Raw genomic sequence first — 24,800 nt, forward strand, 5'->3', positions numbered from 1 at the left:
TCTTGCAGTCTTCTTGAGAGATGTACTGGGGACAGGGAAATTTGCTTTATTAGAAACAAACAGGACCTGAAAAGCTCTCTAAAGCTGGACCTTCTACAGATTGACTCATCTGGAAAAGTGCCCTTCTTCTATTCCCTCTGTGAAATGTCCCCTGCTCCTAGTTCAGTGCCTATAATACAGTAAATACTCAGTGATTTAAATTGATTTGAATAATATTACATAATCTATTGAGAAACATAGGAATGAAGATAGAATCCTGTGAGCAAACGAGGTCATCAGTAATACTGCACCCCTAGAGAACTCTAATTTGTACACTCTGTTGGTGTGTGGACTGGATTCCATTTTCAGATCACGCGCAGAGTTGACCTGAGGAGACATTTTTTTTCCTAAAATGTGCTGGATAGTTTTATAAATGTGCTCCCTTGGTGAGAGCCATCCTTTCTCACCTTCCAGCAGGACGCTGACCAGGGGCGTGCGGTCACTGTTCTTGGTTTGCTGAACAAGCAGCTCCCCATCCTCGAGAACTCGGGTAACTGGGTCGCCCCACTTGATGATACCATTCATAATGTAACTTGCATAATCCTCCTGGTTTGTGCCAAATGCCTACGGAGAGGAAGAGTTTAGACAGGCATTCTGAATACTAGTATTAGACATTAAAATGTATGAAGGATGGGTGATAATTTTTTAATTATTACTAACATAAAGCAGCACCCAGGCTAATTTAAAAAGTCTGAAGAGCAGAGAAAATAGTTTCATAATTTCTCATTATATTAACAGGGAGAAAAGTTGCTTTTGGTGATTCAGTTGATAGCATTAGAGTCCCCGCCCTCTTATCCCTGAGAAAAGGATTTGTTTGTAAGTTTGAACATACTTGCTTCTAGAAAGTGTATACAGGGTGTGGCCTTCCATGAAGAATAAAGAGAAAAATAAAGTATAAATTTAGAAATCAGAAAGATATAATCCTAATACTGTGTCATGGGTTGAAACAGGTTTACAGAATGTTAATAAGACAAGCCTGTCAGCATCAGCTTGGTAGTAGGGGATAAAAATTAAATGGTACCAAGGAAATAAGACCGTATGTGTAATAGGAAGACTTTAGAATGAGAGAGAAATGAACACCAATAAGAGGGATTGAAAGGTCAGGTAAAGAAAATTCGTCCTTTATAATACTGGGTAAGCTGGCACTTCCTTTTTTTCAAGTTTTTTTGTTTTTTATCTTTTTGGTTAATGCTTGTCTCAATGGTCATACTCACTGGTTTGATATCGTTTTCCAAAGAAGCAAGAAAATCTCCTCTTGTCACTTGCAAGCTCTCCGCTTTTTCCATGTCTACTTCCACTTTAGTACTGGCCTGGTTAGAAATAAAAGCAAAATGTAAGGATCATTAAGATTTAAGAATCTTTTGGGCCCAAGAATGAAATAACTAAGGGTTCTAGGAACAAATCAACACTGACAAAAACACCTCATTCTAAGTCACAAATACCCTTTGCCTAAACAATTTACTTCTGGGCATTCATGAATGTATTACAAAGGTGTGGAAAGGTGGGGAAAGGTCTATGTAGCAGGATAGCTACAGAAATTCTTAGTAGAAGACTGGAGGCATGAAATGTCTACCAAGAAGTAGCCAACCCAGGAAATAAAGAAAAATATGTGGCAATGATGGACAGACACCACTCTATTTCAAAATGAGGCAAGAGGAAGACAAAACATAGAGGGTCACTGAAAAATCACATTTATTATCCTGAACTGCATATTCAAGGGCTTCTAAAGTAATCTTTCATTTTTGTTCCTCTTGTTGGGTTAATTGGCCACACTTGGTAGTGCTCAAGGTGTTCTCCTGGCCTGCACTCAAGGATCACTCCTGGCAGGCTCGGGAAACCGAATGTGGTGTCAGAGACTGAACCTGAGTTGGCTGCATGCAAGGCAATAACAACCTAGACCACCGACCTCCTGCCCCAACCTCTCTAGTCTTTAAAGAAAGAATAATGCTCACTCCACACCCATCAGGATTTGAATTTAAGAGTAGTGGGTCCAGACTTAGAGGAGACTGTGGTGCTTGACCAGGTTTGAGAGCCATTATTTTAGAAGGTCTGAAACTTGGATTTTTATCCATGTTCTATGCTTGAGAACCTCTATGCCAAATTCCAACATGTCTGTTAGCTCACCTAAACTAAGATCTAAACAAAGAATATACACCTGGGGAAGTGCCTACAGCAATGAGCCACTCATGAAGCTGCTTGGATCATGAGTGACCGAGATACCAACACAGACGTGAATGGGTCTGAGGCTCACCACCAAAAGCACAAAGTTATGAGTCTCTCCCTTTGTTATTGGAGGTGGGGGCCGACTCAGTGGAGCCCAGGGCTTATTCCTGGCTCTGTGCTCAGGCATCAGACATAGTGGAATGAGGAGATCACAAGCGGTGTCAGATAGTGAACTTGGAACAGCTGCATACAAAGTAAGTGCCCTACTCTTTGTACTATCACTCCAGCCCATTAGTCTCATTCTTTAATCAAGATTACTGCTTTAAAAAAAAAAAAAAAGGGGGGCCGGGCGGTGGCGCTAAAGGTAAGGTGCCTGCCTTGCCTGCGCTAGCCTTGGACGGACCGCGGTTCGATCCCCCGGTGTCCCATATGGTCCCCCAAGCTAGGAGCAACTTCTGAGCGCATAGCCAGGAGTAACCCCTGAGCATTACTGGGTGTGGCCCAAAAACCAAAAAAAAAAAAAAAAAAAAAAAAAAAAAAAAAAAAAAAGGTATTTTAGGGGCTGGAGTGCCTTGCAAATGGCCAATCCAGGATAGACCTTGGTTCAATTCCCAACATCCCCTCAAGCCAAGAGCAATTTCTGAGCACATAGCCAGGAGTAACCCTGAGCATCACAGGGTGTAGCCCAAAAAGGAAAAAAGAAAAGGTATTTTAAAATATGTAATTATAGGAGCTGGTTCAATCCCCGACATCCCATATGGTAACCCTGAGCCTGCCAGTAGCAATTTCTGAGTGCAGAGCCAGGAGTAACTCCTGAGTGCCACTGGGTTGGCCCCCAAACTCCCCCCCCCAAAAAAACCCAACAACAAAAATAACCCTATTATTTTACTATCTAAAGGGGATTCACAGAATGAATTAAAAGTGAAGTAAAGGGCATGGATTGGTAGTACAGTGGGCAAGGTGCTTGCCTTCCATATGGCTGTTCTGGGTTCAGTCAGTCACCCCATATATTCCCAAGCCCAGCCAGGAGTTTTTCCTGAGCACAGAGCTGGAAATAAACCAGGAGCACCAATGGGTGTGGCTTAAAAAAAAACAAACAAGCAAAAAGTAAATTAAGGTAGCTAATAAAGTTACATAAGAACAAATGTTTAGGTACTCTAGGAATTTTAGAAGTTACTGAATTGAAATCAACCAATATTCCAATCATAAACTGCTCCTGCCTATTCAGTTTTTTTTAAAGACCTGAATTTTATTTTGATCAAAATTGGATAAATATATTTAAGAATTTCATCATTCTGGGGCCAGAAAGATAGCACAGCAGTAGGCTGTTTGCCTTGCACGCAGCCAACGATGGTTCAAATCTCGATATCCCATATGGGTCCCCCAAGCCTGCCAGGAGTGATTGCTGAGCGCAAAGCCAGGAGTAACCCCTGAGTGCCGCTGGGTGTGATCCAAAAACCAAAAAAAAAAATTTTTTTTTCATCTGATTTTTTTTTATCCCTTCTTATTCGACTAAATAAGAAAATCACTAATTATAATTTCTCCCGTACATTTTATTTAAAACAGCTAATCAATATAAAAGAAGGAATATCTTTCAGCTTATTCCCTCAGAAACTAATAAACTTGTATTTCAACACTAGCAAATATCAGGTGGTCACCCTTAAATTTCATAACCTTTTAAATCTGACCTTTCAAAGTTCTTATCATTCCTCTTAAATTACGGGTAGAAGGATCTTAATCAATCAAATTTCTACAGGAAATAATTTTGAAATTCTGCAAATATAAATCAGAACATTGATTCAGCTATAAGTGTGTAATTTTCTTATAACAGATTAGAGCAGAAAATGTTTGATTGTAATTTATTTTTTCTGACTGAAATAGAAATTCCTTTCAAGATAAAAGAACAACCAAATGTCACATGGATTTCAGTTTGACCATAACTATAGGTTTTAGGTACAAATGACATGAACATCAGGGATGCCTGACTGGATCTTCCACTTGCTTTAGGAAACCTGCAACCACTAAAGGGAAAATACTTGTTTCAGTTACTTCATCTGTTCTACATCTAAATCTTTGGAACAGGAAGCAAAACAATACAAATGATGACCTTTCCCTGTATAAAGAATATAAAAACTGTCTACAGTTGAAGGTTGCCCATTTTTGCGGGGTCAGGGGGCAGCATCCAGTGGAGTTCAGGGGTCCTTTCTGGAAGGGCTGTATGCAGGGCTCGGATCAAACGGTTGACTGCATTCAAAGCAAGTGCTTAACCACTATACTATCTCTCCTCGCCCTGCCAATTCTTTCTCTTGTCTTTTTTTTTTTTTTTTTTTTTTTTTTTTTAATGTAGAGGACCAGGGTAGAGAAGTGCAGGGCAACTCCTGGAGATGCTTGGCCTGGCAGGCCACACAGTCTGCAAATTTAGGGCCACCAAGTCTCTGCTGCAGCTTCTCTGCCCTAAATGTGCAGTGAGAAAGCAGCTGTAAATGGCACATGAATGAAAGGTGCAGTTCTGCTCTCCATGAAACCGACTAACTGGAACTGATGATTGGTTGGATATAGCACATGGGCCACAGTTTGCCAACCCTAGTTGGAATTAGAACCATAGATAGGGCATACCTAAATGACCAGAACATATTCTTTTTTTTTTGGGGGGGGGTGGTCACACCTGGCAGCACTCAGGGGTTACTCCTGGCTCTTTGCTCAGAAATCGCCCCTGGCAGGCTCGGGGGACCATATGGGATGCCAGGATTCGAACCACCATCCTTCTGCATGCAAGGCAAATGCCCTACCTCCATACTATCTCTCCAGCCCCAACAGAACATATTCTATAAGTTCACTTTTGTTCCTTTCTTTCTGGGCCACATGTGATGATGCTCAGGGCTTACTCCTGGCTCTGCACTCAGAAATTACTCCTGGCAGTGTTCAGAGATTATATATGGGATCCCAGAGATCCAAACTAGGTCAGCAGTATGCAAGGCAAGCACCCTACCTACTATGCTATCACTCTGGCTGCCATTTATTCAGACTTTTGTTATTTCTTGCATAAACTGTTTTAAAAAGCCCCTCTTTTACCTTCTTTTTTTGTGGGCTTTCAGGTTTTTTTAGGTCACACCCAGTGGTACTCCAGCCTGCTCCACTAAGCATAACTGCTAGAGTGAGCCTATTTACATTTTTTTCTTTTTTTGTTGGTGTTTTTTTTTTTGGTCTCACCCAGCAGTGCTCAAGGCTGACTCCTAGCTCTGTGCTCAAGGAACTCTGGTTGGCTGCATGAAAGGTAAGCACTCTACCCACTATACTATCTCTTTTGGCTACTATTCTTAAAATTCCTCAATAGCTGAGCTCTACTCAGGGGAGAAGCTGACCCCACTTCTTAGCACAGAGTTTGAAACTGTGCCCCACCCCCCTAGTCTCCTGACGCTCACTCAAGTCTCTACTTCTCTCCACATCTCCTTTTCATCTTTTATTTTTGGTCCACACCTAGTTGTGCCAGGGCTTACTCCTGGTTCTGTGCTCAGGGATCACCCAAGATGAGATTGGGGAATCAGATGGGGTGCCAGGGTCCATCGCATACAAGGTAAATGCCTTATCCACTGTGCGCCATCTCTCTGCCATCCCCACCTCCTTTCATACTGTAAATCACCCTACAGCCCTGTGTTATTTTGTGTCTCTGTTCCTCTGCACGTTGTTCCTTTTACCTAAACACACCATGAAGAGACAGAATCACCCACAAATTCCTTTACAAAGTTTTACTTCACCCTACAAGTTGGCCACGTCTGACACCAGACTTCCTTAGCCTGGATCGTTGTCACTCTTGGTCAGATATTTACTTCTCTGTAGTTTTGTGATAACACTTCCTTAGCCATAGCACCAAGACTTACTACTCAATATATTCTGAATCAAAGACAATGACAGATACCATACACAACACATTACTTTTCCAAGAAGAAAGACAGTGATGCTTAAAGGGAGACAGACACAGAAAAGAACTGGAGAAAGATGTAGCATAAGAACTGGGATCTGAAAAGACAAAGAAGCGCAGGGGAAAAACTCGTGAAATCAGAAAAAACTAATAGCAGCAAAGTGAGAAAAGAATGTCTGAGGAGGGGGGCAGAACAATAGATAGGTCGTTTGCCTTGCATGTGGCCAACCCGGGTTCGATCCCCAGCATCCCATATGGTTTCCAAGCCTGGCAGGAGTAACTTCTGAGCCCAGAGCCAGGAATAATCCCTGAGAACTGTCAGGCAGGGTCCAAAAATCAAAAAAAAAAACAAAAAAAACCTGGAATGTCTGAGGAGGTCAATGAGAGATAGGGCATTTGCCTTGCATGTGGCTGACTTGGATTCAGTTCCTGGCATTTTATGTGGTTTCCTGAGCCCACAGGGTGTGACCCAGAAAAATAAACCAAAAAAAAAAAAAAAAAAAAAAGAATGTCTCATGACCTCTGAATCAGTTTGACTAAAGCATAGGGAGAGTAACTGGGCACATGCAGCAAGGCCCCGTTTAGGGTCAGAGCTTAATGACCAAGCAGAGAATTCTTTTACGTTTTCTTTTTGGGGGCCACATGGCTATGCTTCAGGCTTCTTCTTGGCTCTGTGCTCAAGGATCATGCCTAGAGGAATTTGAGGACCATATGAGATACCAGAGATTGAACCTGGGTCTGCTGCATACAAGGCCATTGACCTGTTAACTTCGTTATGATAGTTGCTCTAGGGTGGAATGGTCAGAAACAGGACAACCTTTCAAACAGAAAATGAGAGCTTCTCCTAGGACAGAATGACAAAATTTGGCAAATGACTTCACGTAGGCCCCAGCAGAACAGCAGAATCAAAGTAAATCCAGGAATGGGACACCTTGGAAACTAGGAACTAGGAAGAAGAAAAGTAGCAAAGACAATAAAATCAAACTAGGGTTGGGAATATTGAGACTAATAAAACACTGAATCAAAGGAGGTTAGCATGAATCAGATGAGATGCATTGGTGAGAAAGAGACTCTGAAGAAATAAGACAGAGAGGGGCCGGGAAGGTGGCGCTAGAGGTAAGGTGTCTGCCTTACAAGCGCTAGCCAAGGAACGGACCGCGGTTCGATCCCCCGGCGTCCCATATGGTCCCCCCAAGCCAGGGGCGATTTCTGAGCACATAGCTAGGAGTAACCCCTGAGCGTCAAACGGGTGTGGCCCAAAAACCCAAAAAAAAAAAAAAAAAAAAAAGAAATAAGACAGAGATCTGGAAGTCATCAATCTACAAGTGATCACTACAACATGAAGAGGAGGTGATGATAGGAAACTAAGATGTTCTATTGGGGGCAGGCGAGGTGGCGCTAGAGGTAAGGTGTCTGTCTTGCAAGTGCTAGCCAAGAAAGGACCGAAGTTCGATCCCCCGGCATCCCATATGGTCCCCCCAAGCCAGAGGCAATTTCTGAGCGCTTAGCCAGGCGTAACCCCTGAGCATCAAATGGGTGTAGCCCGAAAAACTGTTCTATTGAACAGAATGAAAGGAAAATGCTACAGAGCTGAGGAGATGCTCTAAGGCAGGGGTCTTCAAACTACGGCCCGAGGGCCACATATTGTATTTATTCCCATTTTGTTTCTTCACTTCTAAATAAGATATATGCAGTGTGCATAGAAATTTGTTCATAATTTTTGTTTTTACTATAATCTGGCCCTCCAACAGTCTGAAGGACAGTGAACTGGCCCCTGTTTATAAAGTTTGAGGACCCCTACTCTAAGGGCTGGAGCTCAGCTTTACATGGAGGTACATTGAGTTCAAACTCAGTCACATGGTCCTCCAGTACTGCCAGGAGTAGCTCCAGGATAATACCTGATGTGGCCCAAAAACAAATGAACAAAATAAAACCAAACACAAAAACTGGTATTTCTAATGTCATAGGAACAACATTATTATTTTAATATGCAAACAAGTTCACTTCATTAATTCTGGTCACCTTGGGAAGAGACTATTCTTTCTCAACTTAATACCTTGTAAACAGCAGGTAATCAGCTTATTATATTAAGCACCCCCCACTAATTCTAGCAGATACAAGGCCTAACGTCTTTTGGATATGGTTTTGGGCACACCCAGCAGCCTTTAGGGCTAATGCTCAGAGGTGCTCAGGAGGCCATGTGGTGATGGGGATCAGAATGAGGTCTGCTGCATACAAAGACCTGAACCCCTATTACTTACTCTCCAACCTAAAAAATCTAACTTTTTGTAATATTTAACAACTCAACATAGGTAAAAAAATTTAAAAATCTTAACTAAAAAAGTAAATCTTCAGTTTCAGGGCTAGAGAGAGTACGGGGGTTAAGGCACTTGACTTGCATGCAGCTAACCCAAGTTCAATTCTCTGACAACTTATGGTCCCCCAGCTCTGCCAGGAGTGACCTCTGACCACAGAGCAGAAAACAGCCCCCAAACATTACTAAGGATGGCCCCAAACCTAGCCTATCTGGAAAGGAAAAAAAAAAAAAAAAGATTTTAACCTTTGCAGGACCATAACAGGTAGTGGCAATATTAAGGCCATGGCCAGAGGTCACCCTAAGGCTTAGGGCCTAAGCATTTGCTATGATTATCTGTTTTGTTCTGTTTTGGGGTCAGACAAAGCATTGCTCAGTGGTTATTCCTGGCTCTGCACTCAAAATCACTCAGAGTGATTCCTTTGGGGGAGCATTTGGGATGCTGGCGATCGAACCCCGGCTGGCTGCATGCAAGGCAAGCACCCTACTCGCTGTTCTATCACTCTGGCCCAAGCTATCATCATCTCTTTCCCTGCTTCTCTGGAGACTCGGCGGTGGAAACCTTATTTCTATAGCCTTGAGCAGGTCTCTTTGGTGGACTTGAAAGGAGAGAAAGCCGGGCTGCAGATCCCCAACATGGGGGCTAAGCTGACTGACCTTTATGTGTCTGTTCATAGCTGTGGACTGCGCAGCTCGCACCAGACCTTCCAGCTCAGCACCACTGAAGTTCTTGGTCTCGATGGCCAGTTCCTTGATGTCCACATCCGCAGAGAGCAGCTGGTGCCCTCTCATCCGGGCCGTGTGGATGTGCAGGATCTGCAGACGGCCTTTCTCATCCGGCAAACCTGGGTAGGCACAGAGAAAGACAAGGATGGATCATCGTCTTCAGGGTTCTAGACTGGGACTCAAGCATGTGAGCACTGGCTGCTCCTAACATAGGGTTCCTGGAACGATGATTCTCTATGACTCTGTCCTGAGATGCGCCCAAGATACACTCCGTGTCCCTATGCCCCCGCTCCCGAAGGGACAACTGTTTGTTTACCAATCTCCATTTTAACTTCCAGCCTTCCAGGTCGAAGGAGAGCTTCGTCTATTAGGTCTGGTCTGTTGGTCATTCCTGAAAAAGAAACAAAATATAAGGAATCAGAGTTCAAAACTAAGACAAAATGTCCCTCATGTCTCTTCAGTAGAAAGAAGACAAATAGTATTTCTAACAAGCTCAAAGTACATTTTATAAGTCAGTTAGAGGTGCTGGAGTGATAGCACAGCCTGTAGGCTGTTTGCCTTGCATTCAGCTGATCCAGATTTGATCCCTGGCACCCCATGTGGTCCCCTAAGCCTGCTAGGAGGGATTTCTGAGTGCAAAGCCATGAGTAACCCCTGAGGAGCCACCAGATGTGACCCCAAAATAAAACAAAACAAAAAAATCAAATAGAGAAATAAATGAAGGCTAAAGTGATAGTACAATGGGTAGGGGACTCGCCTTGCATATGGCTGATCTGGGTTTGATCTGAGGCTATATATCATCCCCCCCAAAACCTGCTAGGAGTGAGCTCTGAGCATAGAACCAGGAGCAGATCCTAAGCACCATTACATGCAGTCCGTAGAACCAAAAAACAAACAAAGCATAATTTGTTCTTGGTCTGTTCTAATAAAAACACCTAGAAACTTTATTGCAGTTTTTCAACAACTATACTAACAAACAGAAAATAAAGGTAATGAAAACTTTAGGTTTAATAAGATATTGGGGTAGGGGACACCAACATGCTCAGGGGTCACTTCTGGTGGTGCTTGAGGGACCATAAGAGCACTTTCCTCTGATTCCTTTAGTAAGACCTTCACTTTTGGAGAAGCTGAGCCACATGAGAGTGAGAGGGACAGAGCCTCAGAATGTCTCTAACCCCAAAGTCCCTCTCTTGTTTAGGTCAGAATAGCCTGTTATGTTTTGTCTAGGGATCACATCCACTGGTGCTCAGGGTTGACTCCTGGCTTTGCAGTCAAGACTCATTCCTGACAGGGGCTGGGTGGCCCTATGGGTGGATGATAGGGATCGAACCAAGGTTGGGCACATGCAAGGCAAGAGCCCTGTCTGATGTCCTGTCATTCTGCACATTCTTAACTCAGAACCTATAAGTCTAATGACAGAAACAGCCGCCCCTTTCTTTCAAAGCAGACACACCAATGACTAAAATGTTGTTCAGCTGCTCCACCCCATCGATCTTGGATAGCAGCTGGTTGACAACAGTGTCGTGGACGCCCGTGCTGCCGGCCATGCTCCCTCTCTGCTTGCAAATGGCATCGATCTCATCGAAGATGATGATGTGCAAACCGCTGTTCGCACCCAGCTAGGGAGAGAAAGACAACAGCCAAGGTCACCTGTAGGACCCACCAGTGGGCAAATGCAGGCTACCCACAGGCAAGCTCCTATCTGTTTCTACTAACGTGACAAGAACAACCAGTTGCTGCCCTCTCTGAGGTGTGGAAATCACCACTGTGGAATTCAGCAGGTTTACATTTTTACATTGCATTTTTAATTAAGTAGGAGGTTGACGTCATTTTGTTGTTATTGTTCTTGCTGTATGACTAAATATTAACTCTCCTCAGAGGACAGTTGGAATTGGGCAAGAAAGGGAATTTATGAAACAGGATTGCTACTTGGCTATTCAACCTGAAAAAGGTGACTTCTTCCTAACAGTCAAGTGAGAACAGAGACAACATTCATGGAAAGAACAGTCAAGGGGCTGAAGAGAGTACAGTGGGTAGGGTAATTGTCTTGCAGGACCCTGACTCATTCCCCAGCACCATTTATAGTTCCCTGGTAGGAGTGATTCCTAAGCATATAGAGCCAGGAGTATACCCAGACCATGACCATGTGTGGCTCAAAAATAAAAACAAAATAAAGGAATAGTCAAAGAGATGCTGATTCTCCTGCACAGATATGTTTTAGCTTAATGAAAGCAGTCATTCTCAAAATTAGTTAAAATAGGGGCTGGAGAGATAGCATGAAGGTAAGGTGTTTGCCTTGCATACAGAAGGATGGTGGTTCAAATCTCGGCATCCCATATGGTCCCCTGAGCCTGCCAAGAGCGATTTCTGAGCGTAGAGCCAGAAGTAATCCCTGAGCGCTTGCCGGGTGTGAACTCCCCCACAAATTAGTTAAAATACTTTGTTTTTTTGTTTTTTTGTTTTTTTTTGGTTTTTGGGCCACACCCGGCGGTGCTCAGGGGTTACTTCTGGCTGTCTGCTCAGAAATAGCTCCTGGCAGGCACGGGGGACCATACAGGACAGCGGGATTCGAACCAATCACCTTTGGTCCTGGATCGGCTGCTTGCAAGGCAAACACCGATGTGCTATCTCACCGGGCCCAATACTTTGGGTTTTTAAAGGATGTGTTTTTGTGAGTGGTACACCTAGCAGTGCACAGGGCTTGCTTACAACTGGCTCTGCACTCAGGGATCACCCCTGACAGGCTCAAGGGATCATATGGGGTGACGGGGATGAAACCCCGGTGTGTGTAAGGCAACGCCCTACTTGCTGTATTATTGCTCTGGCTCCACCAACACTTTTAAATGCTCATGAATTTTTGGGGGGAGGGGTTTTGTTTGTTTGTTTGTTTTTTGGTCACACCCGGCAGTGCTCAGGGGTTACTCTTGGCTCTACACTCAGAAATCACTCCTGGCAGGCTTGGGGGACCATATGGGATGCTGGGATTCAAACCACCGACCTTCTGCACGCAAGGCAAATGCCTTACCTCCATACTATCTCTCTGGCTCATGTTCATAATTTATTAAGTTAACGTGAACTTTCTTTAGGTGAGACTTCTAGCAGGGACCAAAAGAGAAAATAGGCACTCTAGGATTTTATTTTTCTTTCAACATTAGGAATTAGTAAAACAAAACAAGACAGATAAGAAGAAAAGCAATCCACATATAGGAGCATAGAGGAAAATATGAATGGTGGGAACATAACATCCAGGGTTAGGTATGGGTTCATTCAATCTCAGGCAAAGATGACATCTTTTTATTGGGGATGATGACATCTTTTTATTTGTTGGAGAAAGGTTCTTGGGGGTTGCTGGGGTCATTTCAGGCAGAGTTGTGGGGAGAAAATCAGCCCCATGCACATACTAGGGATGCACTGTCTTTAAGCCATTGCTCCATTCCCTAATATTTTTTTCACTATAAGAAATGGTGCCTGGAATCAATCGTAGGGGCTTAAGCCTCAAGCAGAGCAGATGCTTTATCAATGAAGTATCCCTGAGACCAAGGATGTCATTTTAAAAATAAGAGTCTGTATTTCTTCATTTTTGTTTTGGAGCCACACTGGATGGTGTTCAGGTACTTTTCCTAGTATTTGGAGACTGTGAAGAGCCAAGACTGCAATAGGTACTCCAGCATTTGAGCCATATCCCTGGCACTAATAGCCCAGTTTTTCTTTCTTTACTTGTGGAGGTGTCTAAAGCAATAATACAGTGGATAGATTGTTTTTACATTGCATGAAGTTGACCTGGATTTGATCCCTAGTACCCCCATATTGTTCTCTGGGTCTGCCTGGAGTGGTTTCCAAGTACAGAGACAGGAGTAAACCCTGAGCACTGCTGGGTGTGCCCTCCACCAAACAAACAAAAAAACCCAACAAAACAAAACTTATTTAAAATATTTTCATTTGTAAAAGTAATAAATGCTAATTGAGTGTATACTGTAAAATAAATAGAAATAAAGTTATAATTATCATATAAAGATCATTGCTTTTAACAATGGATAGATTCACTTCTCCTACATTTTAACTAAAAAAAAAAGGGTAATGATAAAAATCAACTGCATCTCAAACTAGAAAAACAAAAAAAATAATTGGGAAGACAGAGTGTATTCTCCTGAACTAATTTTCTTTTAAAAATAACATTCAGGGGCCCGGAGACATAGCACAGCGGTGTTTGCCTTGCAAGCAGCCGATCCAGGACCAAAGGTGGTTGGTTCGAATCCTGGTGTCCCATATGGTCCCCCGTGCCTGCCAGGAGCTATTTCTGAGCAGACAGCCAGGAGTAACCCCTGAGCACCGCCGGGTGTGGCCCAAAAACCAAAATAAATAAATAAATAAATAAATAACATTCAGGGGTCCTTGATGGCTCAGGGTAGGAGCATGCCTGCCTGGTAAGAGTGAGGCTGGGGACTGAGTGCTCCCCAGCACCGCCCCACATATCTGAGAGTAACTCTGGTGGCTCTGCTGTCTGGGACATGCCCACCTCCCCATCTCCCCAGATCCTCAACCAAGTTTGAGTATGCACTACGGCCATACGTGTGACATGAATGCCAAAACCAAGTGTGTATAAGCTCCGAGTATGATAAAAAAAAATAACAAAGTGGGGCTGTAGAGACAGCAAAGGGGAAGATGATGGCCTTGCACACGGCCAACTCTGGTTCCATCCCCTGCACATTCCATGGTCCCCTAGCACCACCAGGGGTCACTCCTGAGCATGTAGCCAGGAATAGTCAGTCCCTGAACACCACTTATGTGTGACTCCCAAACCCAAGAGACAAGCAAAACAAACCAACAATAGTGCTAAGTCTTTTCTCAGGCTATTAGAACTGCTGTGAAAAAAATTACTTCAGCGGCTATATAAAGTGATGTTTTTTTAAATGGTGTGGCTAGTTTAACTACCCTACTCGACTACATTTTTTATAGTCTAAATTTCTAGTATTACATGTGTTGCTGAAATGAAATTTTTTTTTATGCTTAAACCACTGACAACATAATTACTTCCTGAAGGCAAATTGTTAGGTTTAAAGGACAAGTTGAGAGCTGCTGAGCTGCTGGAAAGGCTAGAGGGCCTAGTCTGTATGTGGGGCCCCAGGCTCAACCCCCAGCACTGGGTGGCTCTAAGTGCCTCACCAGGAATAGCTCTTTCATTTAAAAAAAAAAAAAACTGACATGAGAGCTTGTGGTTTCCAATACTCTTCCTAATGGTTTTCCACATATATAATTTCGACACCACCCCATCACCGTCATCCACCTTCCTCCACCAAGGACCCCTCCACCCCACCTCAATTGTGCGGATATGGGGCCTTGGGCTCTTTGTTGCCACCTCCTATATAGGAGAGATATAATTCAGTATCTATAAAGGCAGGGGCAGCTCTTGACCATCACTGGGTGTGGGTCCTACAAGGGGAGGGAAAACATATATAGCAAATTATGTAGTTGAAGGTGACTAACACAGGCTATCAAATACTTTACCAGAAGGAATGGAGAGACTGCATGGGACTAAAGTGCTTGCTTTGCACACAACCAACCTGGGTTTAAACACTGGCACCGCAGAGGGTCCCCAGCATCTACTAGGAGTGATATCTGAACACAGACCCAGGGAGTCAGCTCTATGCACTGCTGGGTGTGGGGTTAAATTCTTAAAAATAGTTAAGTGGGGCTGGAGCAGTGGCACGAAGTGGAAAGGCGTCTCTGCCTTGCCAGAGCTAGCCTAGGACGGACTGTGGTTCGATCCTCTTCACCCTCCCCTCATCCCATATGGTCCCCAAGCCAGGAGCTATTTCTGAGTGCATAGCCAGGAGTAACCCCTGAGTGTCACAGGGTGTGGCCCCAAAAAACAAAAAAAAAGAAAGTATTTAAGTGAGCATTAGCATAACATCTAAAGAGAAATATCTTCCCAGAGAACAAGATAAATACAGCTCAACTAGACCTCAAAAACAAACAAACAAACAAACAAACAAACAAAAACAGTAAGGAAGAATCTTGTAGCAGACTAGATCCTAGAAGAAGTTGAAAGATGTAATCTGATTAGAGGAGTCCAAAAGAAAGACTGGACCGGGAAGGCTGCTCAATGGTAGAGCACAAAGTATTGCTTACATGAGGCCCTGGGTTCAGTCCAACACTGCACAGGTAGATTAGAGCGAGACTGATTCTGGGTTGTAATACCTGAAGGCAACCTGATGAAAGGGCCACCAGGCAAATTAGACAGGATCATGGGCTCAGCTCAGTGGGAGAGGCTGGGGTTTCATCACTGGCACCACACAAAGATAAAAGATGGAAGAAGGAAGAAAATTTGGTAATTTCAAAATCAACCTGAACGAAATTAGATGGGAGTTTAAAAACAGATAAAATAGCGATGGCCCTTATTTCTACAAGTTGGACTAAAGTGGCTTTGCTTGAAACTGCCCCATACTGGAAATAACTCCAATGTCTGTTAATGTGTAAAAGTTAAAACGAAGTGCAGCACATCCACACAATGGAGAATGACTCAGCCACAGTCAGGGACCATCTGCAGTAACTGCATGTCAGAAGGGACATTGAGGACCAGTCTGCAGTGACTGGACTCGAAATGGCCATCCCAGTGTGCAGGGCACTAATAATGCAGCAGAGAAAAGTAAACAGATTATAATGAGGACATTTTATAATTTCTATGTAGATAATGTGGTTCATTCTTAAATGGGCAGGTCATGTATTCATACACAATGTTTCTCAATTTTAATGAGATTTTAGGAGGCCAGAGATAGAGTATAGCAGGTAGGGAGCTTGCCTGGCATATGGCCAATCCAGGTTTGATTTCTGGCATTCCATGTGGTACTCTGAGCATCGCCAAGAGTAATTCCTGAGTACAGTCAAAAGGAATCCCTGAGCATTGCCAGATGTGGCCCCAAATCAAAAACCCAAAAACCCATCTATTTTAATGAGATCTTCTTTTGTTCCTGCGCATTCATTACGAATTGTTCTACTTCCAAAAATAAAATAAAAGCTAAGTTGAAATCTAAAGGGAAAAAAATCAACCTGAATTTAATATCATTTCATTTACTGAAGATGTCTAATAATAACTGAGTTTGTTCCCTTAAAAACATTCTGTAAAAAAAAAAAAACTCTGTGCTGGGCCCGGAGAGATAGCACAGCGGCGTTTGCCTTGCAAGCAGCCAATCCAGGACCAAAGGTGGTTGGTTCGAATCATGGTGTCCTATATGGTCCCTCATGCCTGCCAGGATCTATTTCTGAGCAGACAGCCAGGAGTCACCCCTGAGCACCGCCAGGTGTGGCCCAAATACCAAAAAAAAAAAAAAAAAAAAAAAAAATTCTGTGCTGGAGTCTAGGTATAGCACAGCACCAAGCACTTACATGAAAGAAGCCCTGAGTTCAATCCTGGACAACACACAAACACACACACACACACACACACACACACACACACACACACACACCAGAATGACAGTACACGAATAGAGCTTTAGCTTTGCATGCGGCAACCCAGGTTTGACCTCTGGCATCCCATATAGTCCCCTGAGCTTACCAGGAACAATTTCTGAGTGCAGAGCCAGGATTAACCCGAGCACAGCCAGGTGTGGCCCCAAAACAAAAACAAATACATGCACATACATACACATATATATGTACATGGGCACACACACCTATAGAAGAGAGAATGAGAAATTGGAAAGATAACTTGCGCTTTGCTATTCCATCCAGTAGGGTACAATCAATGCTTTCTGCAAAAGGGCACTCTTGTTCATGACTGAAAACAACTAATTTTGTTTTTTATTCCCTGCCACCCCTTTGTTCTTTTGATTTTTTTTAAGAGACATTTTTATTCAACTTGTCTGCCAATGTGGCAAGAAACAAAAAGCTGCTTTAACATGAAGTTTGCTGTCAATGTGCCTCATGTTGCCACTGGGGCCCTGATTTCCTTCTCAGTCCACCTCCCCACCCCCCAAAAAAATCATCCCTGTTGGCAGGGAGGCCAAAGACAATAAGAACACTGTGTCTGATTAAATAGTCGCAGAAGCAATTTACCCCAAACATAATTTGGTACAATTCTGACCTTCTCAGACCCTTACTAATCTTTTGACCTGTCATCAGGTCCCTTCCCCCTTACAGGCAGTACAATAACACCAATTTTTACAGGTGGGTTGCTTCAATAAAGGCAAGTTCTTGCTGCAATATGCTTGGGATCAGGTACAGAAGACGTCAAGATTAACGTTCACAGATTAATATAGGTTAATCATCAATAAACCCTTTACATGCTCACAACACAATCGTCTTTGATTCACTGGCTTCTAGCTCCCGTCTTATCATCTGGAAACACTCTCCCAAGAAGCAGGCCTGATGCCGCTGGCCCCGGGCAGCCACTGCAGATGCCCACTCTTCTATATTTAACAAGTCTGTCTGACCTATATGCAAGTGTCCCTCTCTGCCTGCCAGGACAGTCCAGAATCACAGAATCACAGATGCTTTACCTTAGTACTTAATTATAGAACACATACAGACCCTCCATGGGGTCGTTAGCTGCAAGCACCAAGCCATTTCCAGACGTAAGAAATGAGAAAGACTGAGAAGACTGGTTGCCTATGATTCATAGCTACCTTGGAATTCTTTGCCAACTCAGTTTTATCATTAATAAAGGCCATATTTAAGATGCCTGCAAGTTTATGAACAGCTCCAAAGACACCTCTGCCACAATGTGGAAACTGGCACAGCAGATTTGAGAAAATGCTTCTTCACAGGGTGTATCAACTCACTTATACCTAGGGACACCTAGGGCTAATCCTCTGAGATTAATACCACTAAGGTCCATTAGCTCTAATTCCTGAATTTTTCTGTCTTAGGTTTTAACATTTTCTTTGGGGCTGGGGGCATGCATCCCTGGCAGACCACTCTCACTCAGTGCTTGGAGGTCACTTCCAGTGGTGCTCCAGGGATCATGCAGCATTAGAAAAGACCTGGGATACCCATAGGTGAGGCATGTACTTCAGCCCTTTGAGCTATTTCTCTTGGCCCTAATTTCAGCTTTTGTTTATTTTCATAAAGATTGCTATCTGGTAACTTTTTTCCTTCCTAGAAGTCTTTCACAGAACAAAAGAAAAAAATACATCTAACAATAGAATAAATCTTAATTCTATCTTGCAATTACCACGTGGGCCCACTGAATCCCATTATAAATCTTAGCTGCACTGTACTAGTTAAACATTCTAGGAACAAAATTTATTAATTATCAAATATTCCCAATTGTGATAATGAATGCTTTTTAATGGAATGGCTTGGAAGAATAGCACAGCAGTGAATAAACAAAAAGGACATCCAGTGATGCCATCTTTCACTGTTCTTTTATGGTACTACCCAAAGTATCATGCAATCTTTGAAGAGGCATGAAAGTCTAAAGCAGGGGTCTCAAACTGGCCCTCAAGAATCTTTATTATACCTCTGAAGAACAAGATCACTCCTCACTTTTCTAAGAACACTCACTGCAGGGGTAGCCCCACTCCATCTGTCACATCATCTATGCGTCCAAAGTCCGCACCATGGATTGTCTGTCAGCAGAAAGATGCTGGTGACAGGAATCACAGAGATTCTTGAGCCTATAGAGTGTTGCAGTGACTAGATAAGGGTCCTTCACATTGGGAAGGGCGATCTGCTTTCTCTGTCTATGGAGTCAAGGCTAACTTTACCTAGAACTAGCCTCACAAACACACCTTAAATAACATTTAAGCAAATGTCTAGAAGGCTTAAATAACCATTACAATGAGTAAAATAATTTGATTCTTGTTTTGGAGTCACACCAGGTGGTTCTCAGAATGAACTGCCAGGCCTCCTAGATGCAACACATGTGTTCCGGCCCCTTGACTGATCTCTCTTCTCTCCTCTCCCTTCTATCTCTGTGTCTCTCTCCCCTCCTCTCATTTTTTTTTATAACCAAATCTACCTTTCCTCCATAACCCATCAATTGCTAATGATCACCAAGGAGCTAAGAATGTGGTTCATTCATTAGCTCTCCACATACTGACACCCACCCCCCACTCCACATGTCCTTTTAGGAATCTAATGCTCTCCCTTTCCAAATGATAAGTGAGTTTGAATTTCCATAGGTCACACGGAATGAAAATATTAGCTGAAAAGAGACTCATGAGGTCATGGCAAAATCTTTGGCCATATGATTATCTTTTTTTTGTTTGTTTTTGGGCTACCCGGTGACGCTCAGGGGCCACTCCTGGCTATGTGCTCAGAAATCGCTCCTGGCTTGGGGGACCACATGGGATGCCGGGGGATCGAACTGTGGTCCATCCTAGGTCAGGCGCGTGCAAGGCAAATACCCTACCGTTGTGCCACCGCTCTGGCTCAGGCCATATGATTATCTTTATATCCTAAAAGTGTGGGTGTCATCTGTTCATATCAAGAAAAGTCCCCACCAGCTCAGTGATCTCAAAAATTCGATACAAAATAGAATTTCAAAGTATATATTGCAGTTACAACATTCCCCACATAACTCAGTGCTCCATTTACCAGCAAAGCTGCTAGCAAATTTCTACAGAGTCCCGTTAACATACCCTCCTCTGCTCCTCCTCAGCATCAGCGAAGAGCTTCCGAATGTTTGCCTCCGATTCACCCACATATTTGTTGAGAATTTCTGGCCCGTTGACCACCTTGGGCTCTCTGGCATTCAACATCTTGCCGATTTGTCGTGCCAGGAGAGTTTTACCACAACCGGGAGGCCCATATAACAGGATGCCTTTAACATGTTTACAGCCTAAAGGGGAAAAGAAAACAGACTCATATCAACCAACTAAAATCTAAACAAGAGACATCTATGGGAAATTTTTCTTTCCTCTTCACATACCCTCTAAGAAAAACAGTGACTACATTATTAATCAGGTGCCACAAAGAGAACAAGAACAAAAAAAATTTTTTAGTACAAAATGGTGCTCGGGGCTTACTCCTGACTCTGTGCTCAGGGATCACTCCTGATTGGCTCAGAGGAATACATAGGATGCTAGGGATAGAACCTGGGTCAGCCACATACAAGGCAAGCACCTTACTCACTGTACTATCCCTCTAGCACTGGAAAGTGTCTCTTTAACCTAAATAAGTAGGGATTCATATGTGTTTTTCATTTCCCCTTAAAGCCAAGGGAGGCAGGAGAGAGAATATTAAGGGTTGAGGCAAAGGACCTTGCATAATGAACCCTGGTTCATTCTCTTAAGCCCTGCCAGTAGTGATCCCTAAACAAAGAGCTAGGAGTAAGCCCTGAGCACCTCTGGGTGTAGCCCTAAAACAAAAATCAAAACAAAAGCCAGAGGGAGAAAAAGAAATCTATTTTTAGGCAAATCTCACCCAAAACAAATCTATGATGATATGGTTGGCTATGGAAACTATCTTAGTCATAGACATCAGGTCTGCCTGCCAATACAAGCACTTGAAGAAAAGGCAAACATGTCTGAGTTGGACAGGCAGCCAGGCACCCTTTGGATTCATGCGGATATTACAGACTTTGAGGCTACAGGGAATGTCCTACATTGCGTGACTGGTTCCCTATGAGGGGCATGAGTTCTCAGAGTCAAATGGATAATGAAGTTTGAAGCTTTCTGCTGACTCTCACCAAGAAGGCTCTGCCTTTTGCTTTTCACAGCAGAGAAGCACTCTTGTGAATTGTTTCTTATATATAAATTGCAGCTGTCTGGTGAGCCTGCGACACAATGAGGCTTTATTGGACTCACCGGTCACTGAGCACAGCCAGAGGATGCCACAGCTCTATGCTGATGGACATGCTCGTGCTTTCCCACTATCCAGTTTCAGCTCTGCTCCCCTCACCTGTTGGTGCTCCCTCCTCCTTCATCCTCCTTCCTAACTACTTACATCTCTACTGCTCTCTTCTCCAGGGCCACCCCAGGTTGTCACTTCTTAGAAATGACCCAGGCTCTCCAATTCCTGCTGTACTCTCTTCTACTCCAATCAGTGCAGTCTAAACTTTGGGGAAGAGGAGAGGAAAAGTCTCCTTTAGCTCTGCTTCTCTGAATCTATTCTCAACCTCAGTATTGTTTCTTAAGCAGGTAGGGTACTAGCCTTGCATGTGGCTGACTCAGGTTTGATATTCACCATTGTATATGGTCCTTATTTTTTTTTCTTTTGGTTTTTGGGCCACACCCGGCAATGCTCAGGGGTTACTCCTGGCTGTCTGCTCAGAAATAGCTCCTGGCAGGCACGGGGGACCATATGGGACACCGGGATTCGAACCAACCACCTTTGGTCCTGGATCGGCTGCTTGCAAGGCAAACGCCGCTGTGCTATCCATCCAGGCCCGTATATGGTCCTTATAGCCCGCCAGGACCAATTCTTTTTTGTGTGTGTGTGTGTGTGTGTGTGTGTGTGTGTGTGTGTGTGTGGTTTTTGGGTCACACCCGGCAGTGCTCAGGGGTTATTCCTGGCTCCAGGCTTAGAAATTGCTCCTGGCAGGCACGGGGGACCATATGGGAAGCCGGGATTCGAACCAACCACCTTTGGTCCTGGATCGGCTGCTTGCAAGGCAAACACCGCTGTGCTATCCATCCAGGCCCGTATATGGTCCTTATAGCCCGCCAGGACCAATTCTTTTTTGTGTGTGTGTGTGTGTGGTTTTTGGGTCACACCCGGCAGTGCTCAGGGGTTATTCCTGGCTCCAGGCTCAGAAATTGCTCCTGGCAGGCACGGGGGACCATATGGGAAGCCGGGATTCAAACCGATGACCTCCTACATAAAAGGCAAACGCCTTACCTCCATGCTATCTCTCTGGCCCAATTCTTAAGATGACAATCCCTGCCATAAGAATGCCACAGACTTGTAGTCTGAATTAGAATGCTAATTCTTTTTTTGTTTGTTTTATTTTGGGGCCATACCTGGCGATGCTCAGGGCTTATTCTTGACTGCACTTAGGAATCATTCTTGGCAGTGCTTAGGGGACCACCTGGAATGCCTAGGATGGAACCTAGATCATCCATATGCAAGGCAAATGCTCTACTGCTCTATTATCCCACTTGCTTTTAGAACACTGGTCCTTTGAGATTTTCAAGGAAGCACATAAAAAAAAAAAAAACCGACACTGACACATGCAGATTTCTAACATCCATTTTCACAAAGGAAGCAGATACTTGAATAAGCAATGAAAATGGGCTATTGTCATTATTGTTATTAGTATAGTCTATTCTGACTTATTAAGTAAGCATTGGTCTCTAATTTCAAATGAGTCATAAAATTTTTTCATAAGCAATTCCATTCAATGAAAGAATATTAATCTCCTCTTTGGGCTAGGCATGAAACTAGGTTGTAGGCACAAGAACATGAAAAGGGCAGCCTCAACCTTCAGGGTATTCCTCATTCAGCAGGAAGAACAGAAATGAAAAATAGGGTTTCAACCATGTAGTATGACATTATCAGAGATAAGCTATGACAGAGACATTGATTCTGTCTGGGCAATGGCAGAAATTTTGGGATGGATACAGGGGAAATGGATTTTTATCTGGACAGACACTGCAGGATACAGGAAGTTCAAAGTCAGACCTGGAAGAAGAAACAGCCCCAGAGAGACCATGCATGCTCAGGCATGGACATGGGCACTGATTATAATGACCAGCAGCTTCTGGGGCCTGGGGGTGAACACAGGGAGGGCCTGAAAGTGAAGGCAAGGAAGATGGGAGGTAGCTCAGCACACACAAAAGTCAAGAAAGGAGGAATTGAGGATGACTTTCCTGACCAGCCAGTGCATATCAATCATAGTCAAAATAATCTCAGGAGATTATCAAGAAGATATCAATGGGAAAGCAAGTAGAGGAAAGTTTAACTGCATTTTTTTTTTGAGGGGGGGGGAATCACAACCGGCAGCGCTCAGGGGTTCCTCCTGGCTCTATGCTCAGAAATCGCTCCTGGCAGGCTCAAGGGACCATATGGGATGCCGGGATTCAAACCACACACCTTCTGCATGTAAGGCAAATGCTTTACCTCCATGCTATCTCTCCGGCCCCCTAACTGCATTTTTTGGATATAAGGCATTTGAGATTCAGACAGTAAAGGCCATTAAAAATATAAATTGTCCCTGGCTTGGGGGGGACCATATGGGATGCCGGGGGATCGAACAGCGGTCGCGATCTTTCCTTGGCTAGCACTTGCAAGAGAGACACCTTACCTCTAGCGCCACCTCACCGGCTCCCAAAGGAGACTTTGAATTCATAAATGAGAAAACTGTTTCTTCCCTGTTCCCCCATCCCAGTGTCAAGGATAAAATACAGCTCACACCTGCAAGGTGAACCCCCTCCCCTGAGCCCCGTTCTCCTGCCTCAGCTCCAAAACTTTCTGCTAACTGGGGAGATGCGTTCTGACTGTCTTCTCAGTTTTCAGTTTTCAAGGTAAAGATTTCTTCATCAAACAAATATGACACCTATCATCACTATCTCATATAAGAAATATGGCTCAATGAATTGAGCGAGGCTAAACATGGAGACTAGGGTTTAATAACCCCATTGCATGGCCCCCAGAGCACTGAGCCAACATTGAACCCTAGACACTACCAGGTAGGGACCAAAAAATGAAAAACAAAAACATTAATTATAATATCAAAATGTGAGATGAACATAAATTCAGAATAAAGGACAATTTTGGTTTGGATTTCGATGGCCATACCCTGGTGCTCAGGGGCTGTGTACTCAGGTCTGACTCCTAGTGGTACTTGGGAGACAATTTGTTGTGTCAGGGATTCAATCACATGCAAGGCGTGTGCCTTAATCTTCCCTCCCTTCCTCTCTCCCCTCCTCCTCTCTCTCTCAAAGCATTAATATTAGATTATGTACACTATTAAAAAAGGTAGTGACCTGGAGTTGGATAGATAACACAGCAGAAAGGGTGCCTGCCTTGCATACTGACAACCAGGGTTCGATCCCTGGCATCCAGGAGGGTGCTCTGGGCCCCACCAGGAGTGATCCCTAAGTAAAGAATTAGGAGTAAGCCCTGAACACTCCTTGGGTGTGGCCCAACAAACAAACAAAAACAGGTGATCTGAAGTCAGCTTGCCTATATTCAAATCCTGCTTCTTCTACTTAGCACCTAAAAATGATCAATTTCGTTGTTTTATTTAGAGCTACACAGGGTAGCCATTTGTTCATGGATTACTCCTGGCTCTGCACCCAGTAAGTAATCACTCCTGGTGGTGCTTAGGAGACGATCTGGGATGCCAGGGATTGAACCTGGGTCAGCCACATGCAAGGCAAGCGTCCTCCCCACTGTGCTATCTCTCCAGGCCCAGAATGATCAAAACTGAATAACCTTCTGAACTATCTCAGAAGGTTATTGTGAGAATTAAGCAAAATACCCCTAAAACATTTAGAATATTTCCTGGTACCCAGTGAGAGCTCAGAGCAATTGGCTGAGGATGAACATTAACATTTTTTCTCTTTACCAGTTTACCATAGATGAGCAATGAAATGAAAATAGATTCCCAATTGATTCATGACAATTAGATGACTTGAAAATAAGTGGTTAAATGGGCAGGAGAGTGAGTGTAGCCTCGCATGCGGCTGACCCCAATTCAATCCTTGCACACAGATGAATCTCTAGCTCCAGATCAGCACAGGAGAGTGTAAT

The 24,800-nt window shown here is 43.7% G+C and overlaps 1 protein-coding gene across 2 annotated transcripts in view; it reads right to left on the minus strand.

Moving 5' to 3' along the window:
• NSF (N-ethylmaleimide sensitive factor, vesicle fusing ATPase) overlaps positions 1–24,800 on the minus strand; it is a 151,380-nt gene that overhangs the window by 50,627 nt on the left and 75,953 nt on the right. For both annotated transcript variants that reach the window (XM_049779079.1, XM_049779078.1), the window contains exons 9-14: positions 19,745–19,944; positions 10,615–10,780; positions 9,478–9,552; positions 9,093–9,280; positions 1,254–1,349; positions 447–603 (exon numbers count right to left, since the gene is read on the minus strand). In XM_049779079.1, coding sequence (XP_049635036.1) covers positions 447–603; positions 1,254–1,349; positions 9,093–9,280; positions 9,478–9,552; positions 10,615–10,780; positions 19,745–19,944 — 882 coding nt within the window. The remainder of the gene's footprint in view (positions 1–446; positions 604–1,253; positions 1,350–9,092; positions 9,281–9,477; positions 9,553–10,614; positions 10,781–19,744; positions 19,945–24,800) is intronic.

The sequence above is a fragment of the Suncus etruscus genome, chromosome 1, assembly GCF_024139225.1.
Source record: "Suncus etruscus isolate mSunEtr1 chromosome 1, mSunEtr1.pri.cur, whole genome shotgun sequence".
NCBI lineage: Eukaryota > Metazoa > Chordata > Mammalia > Eulipotyphla > Soricidae > Suncus > Suncus etruscus.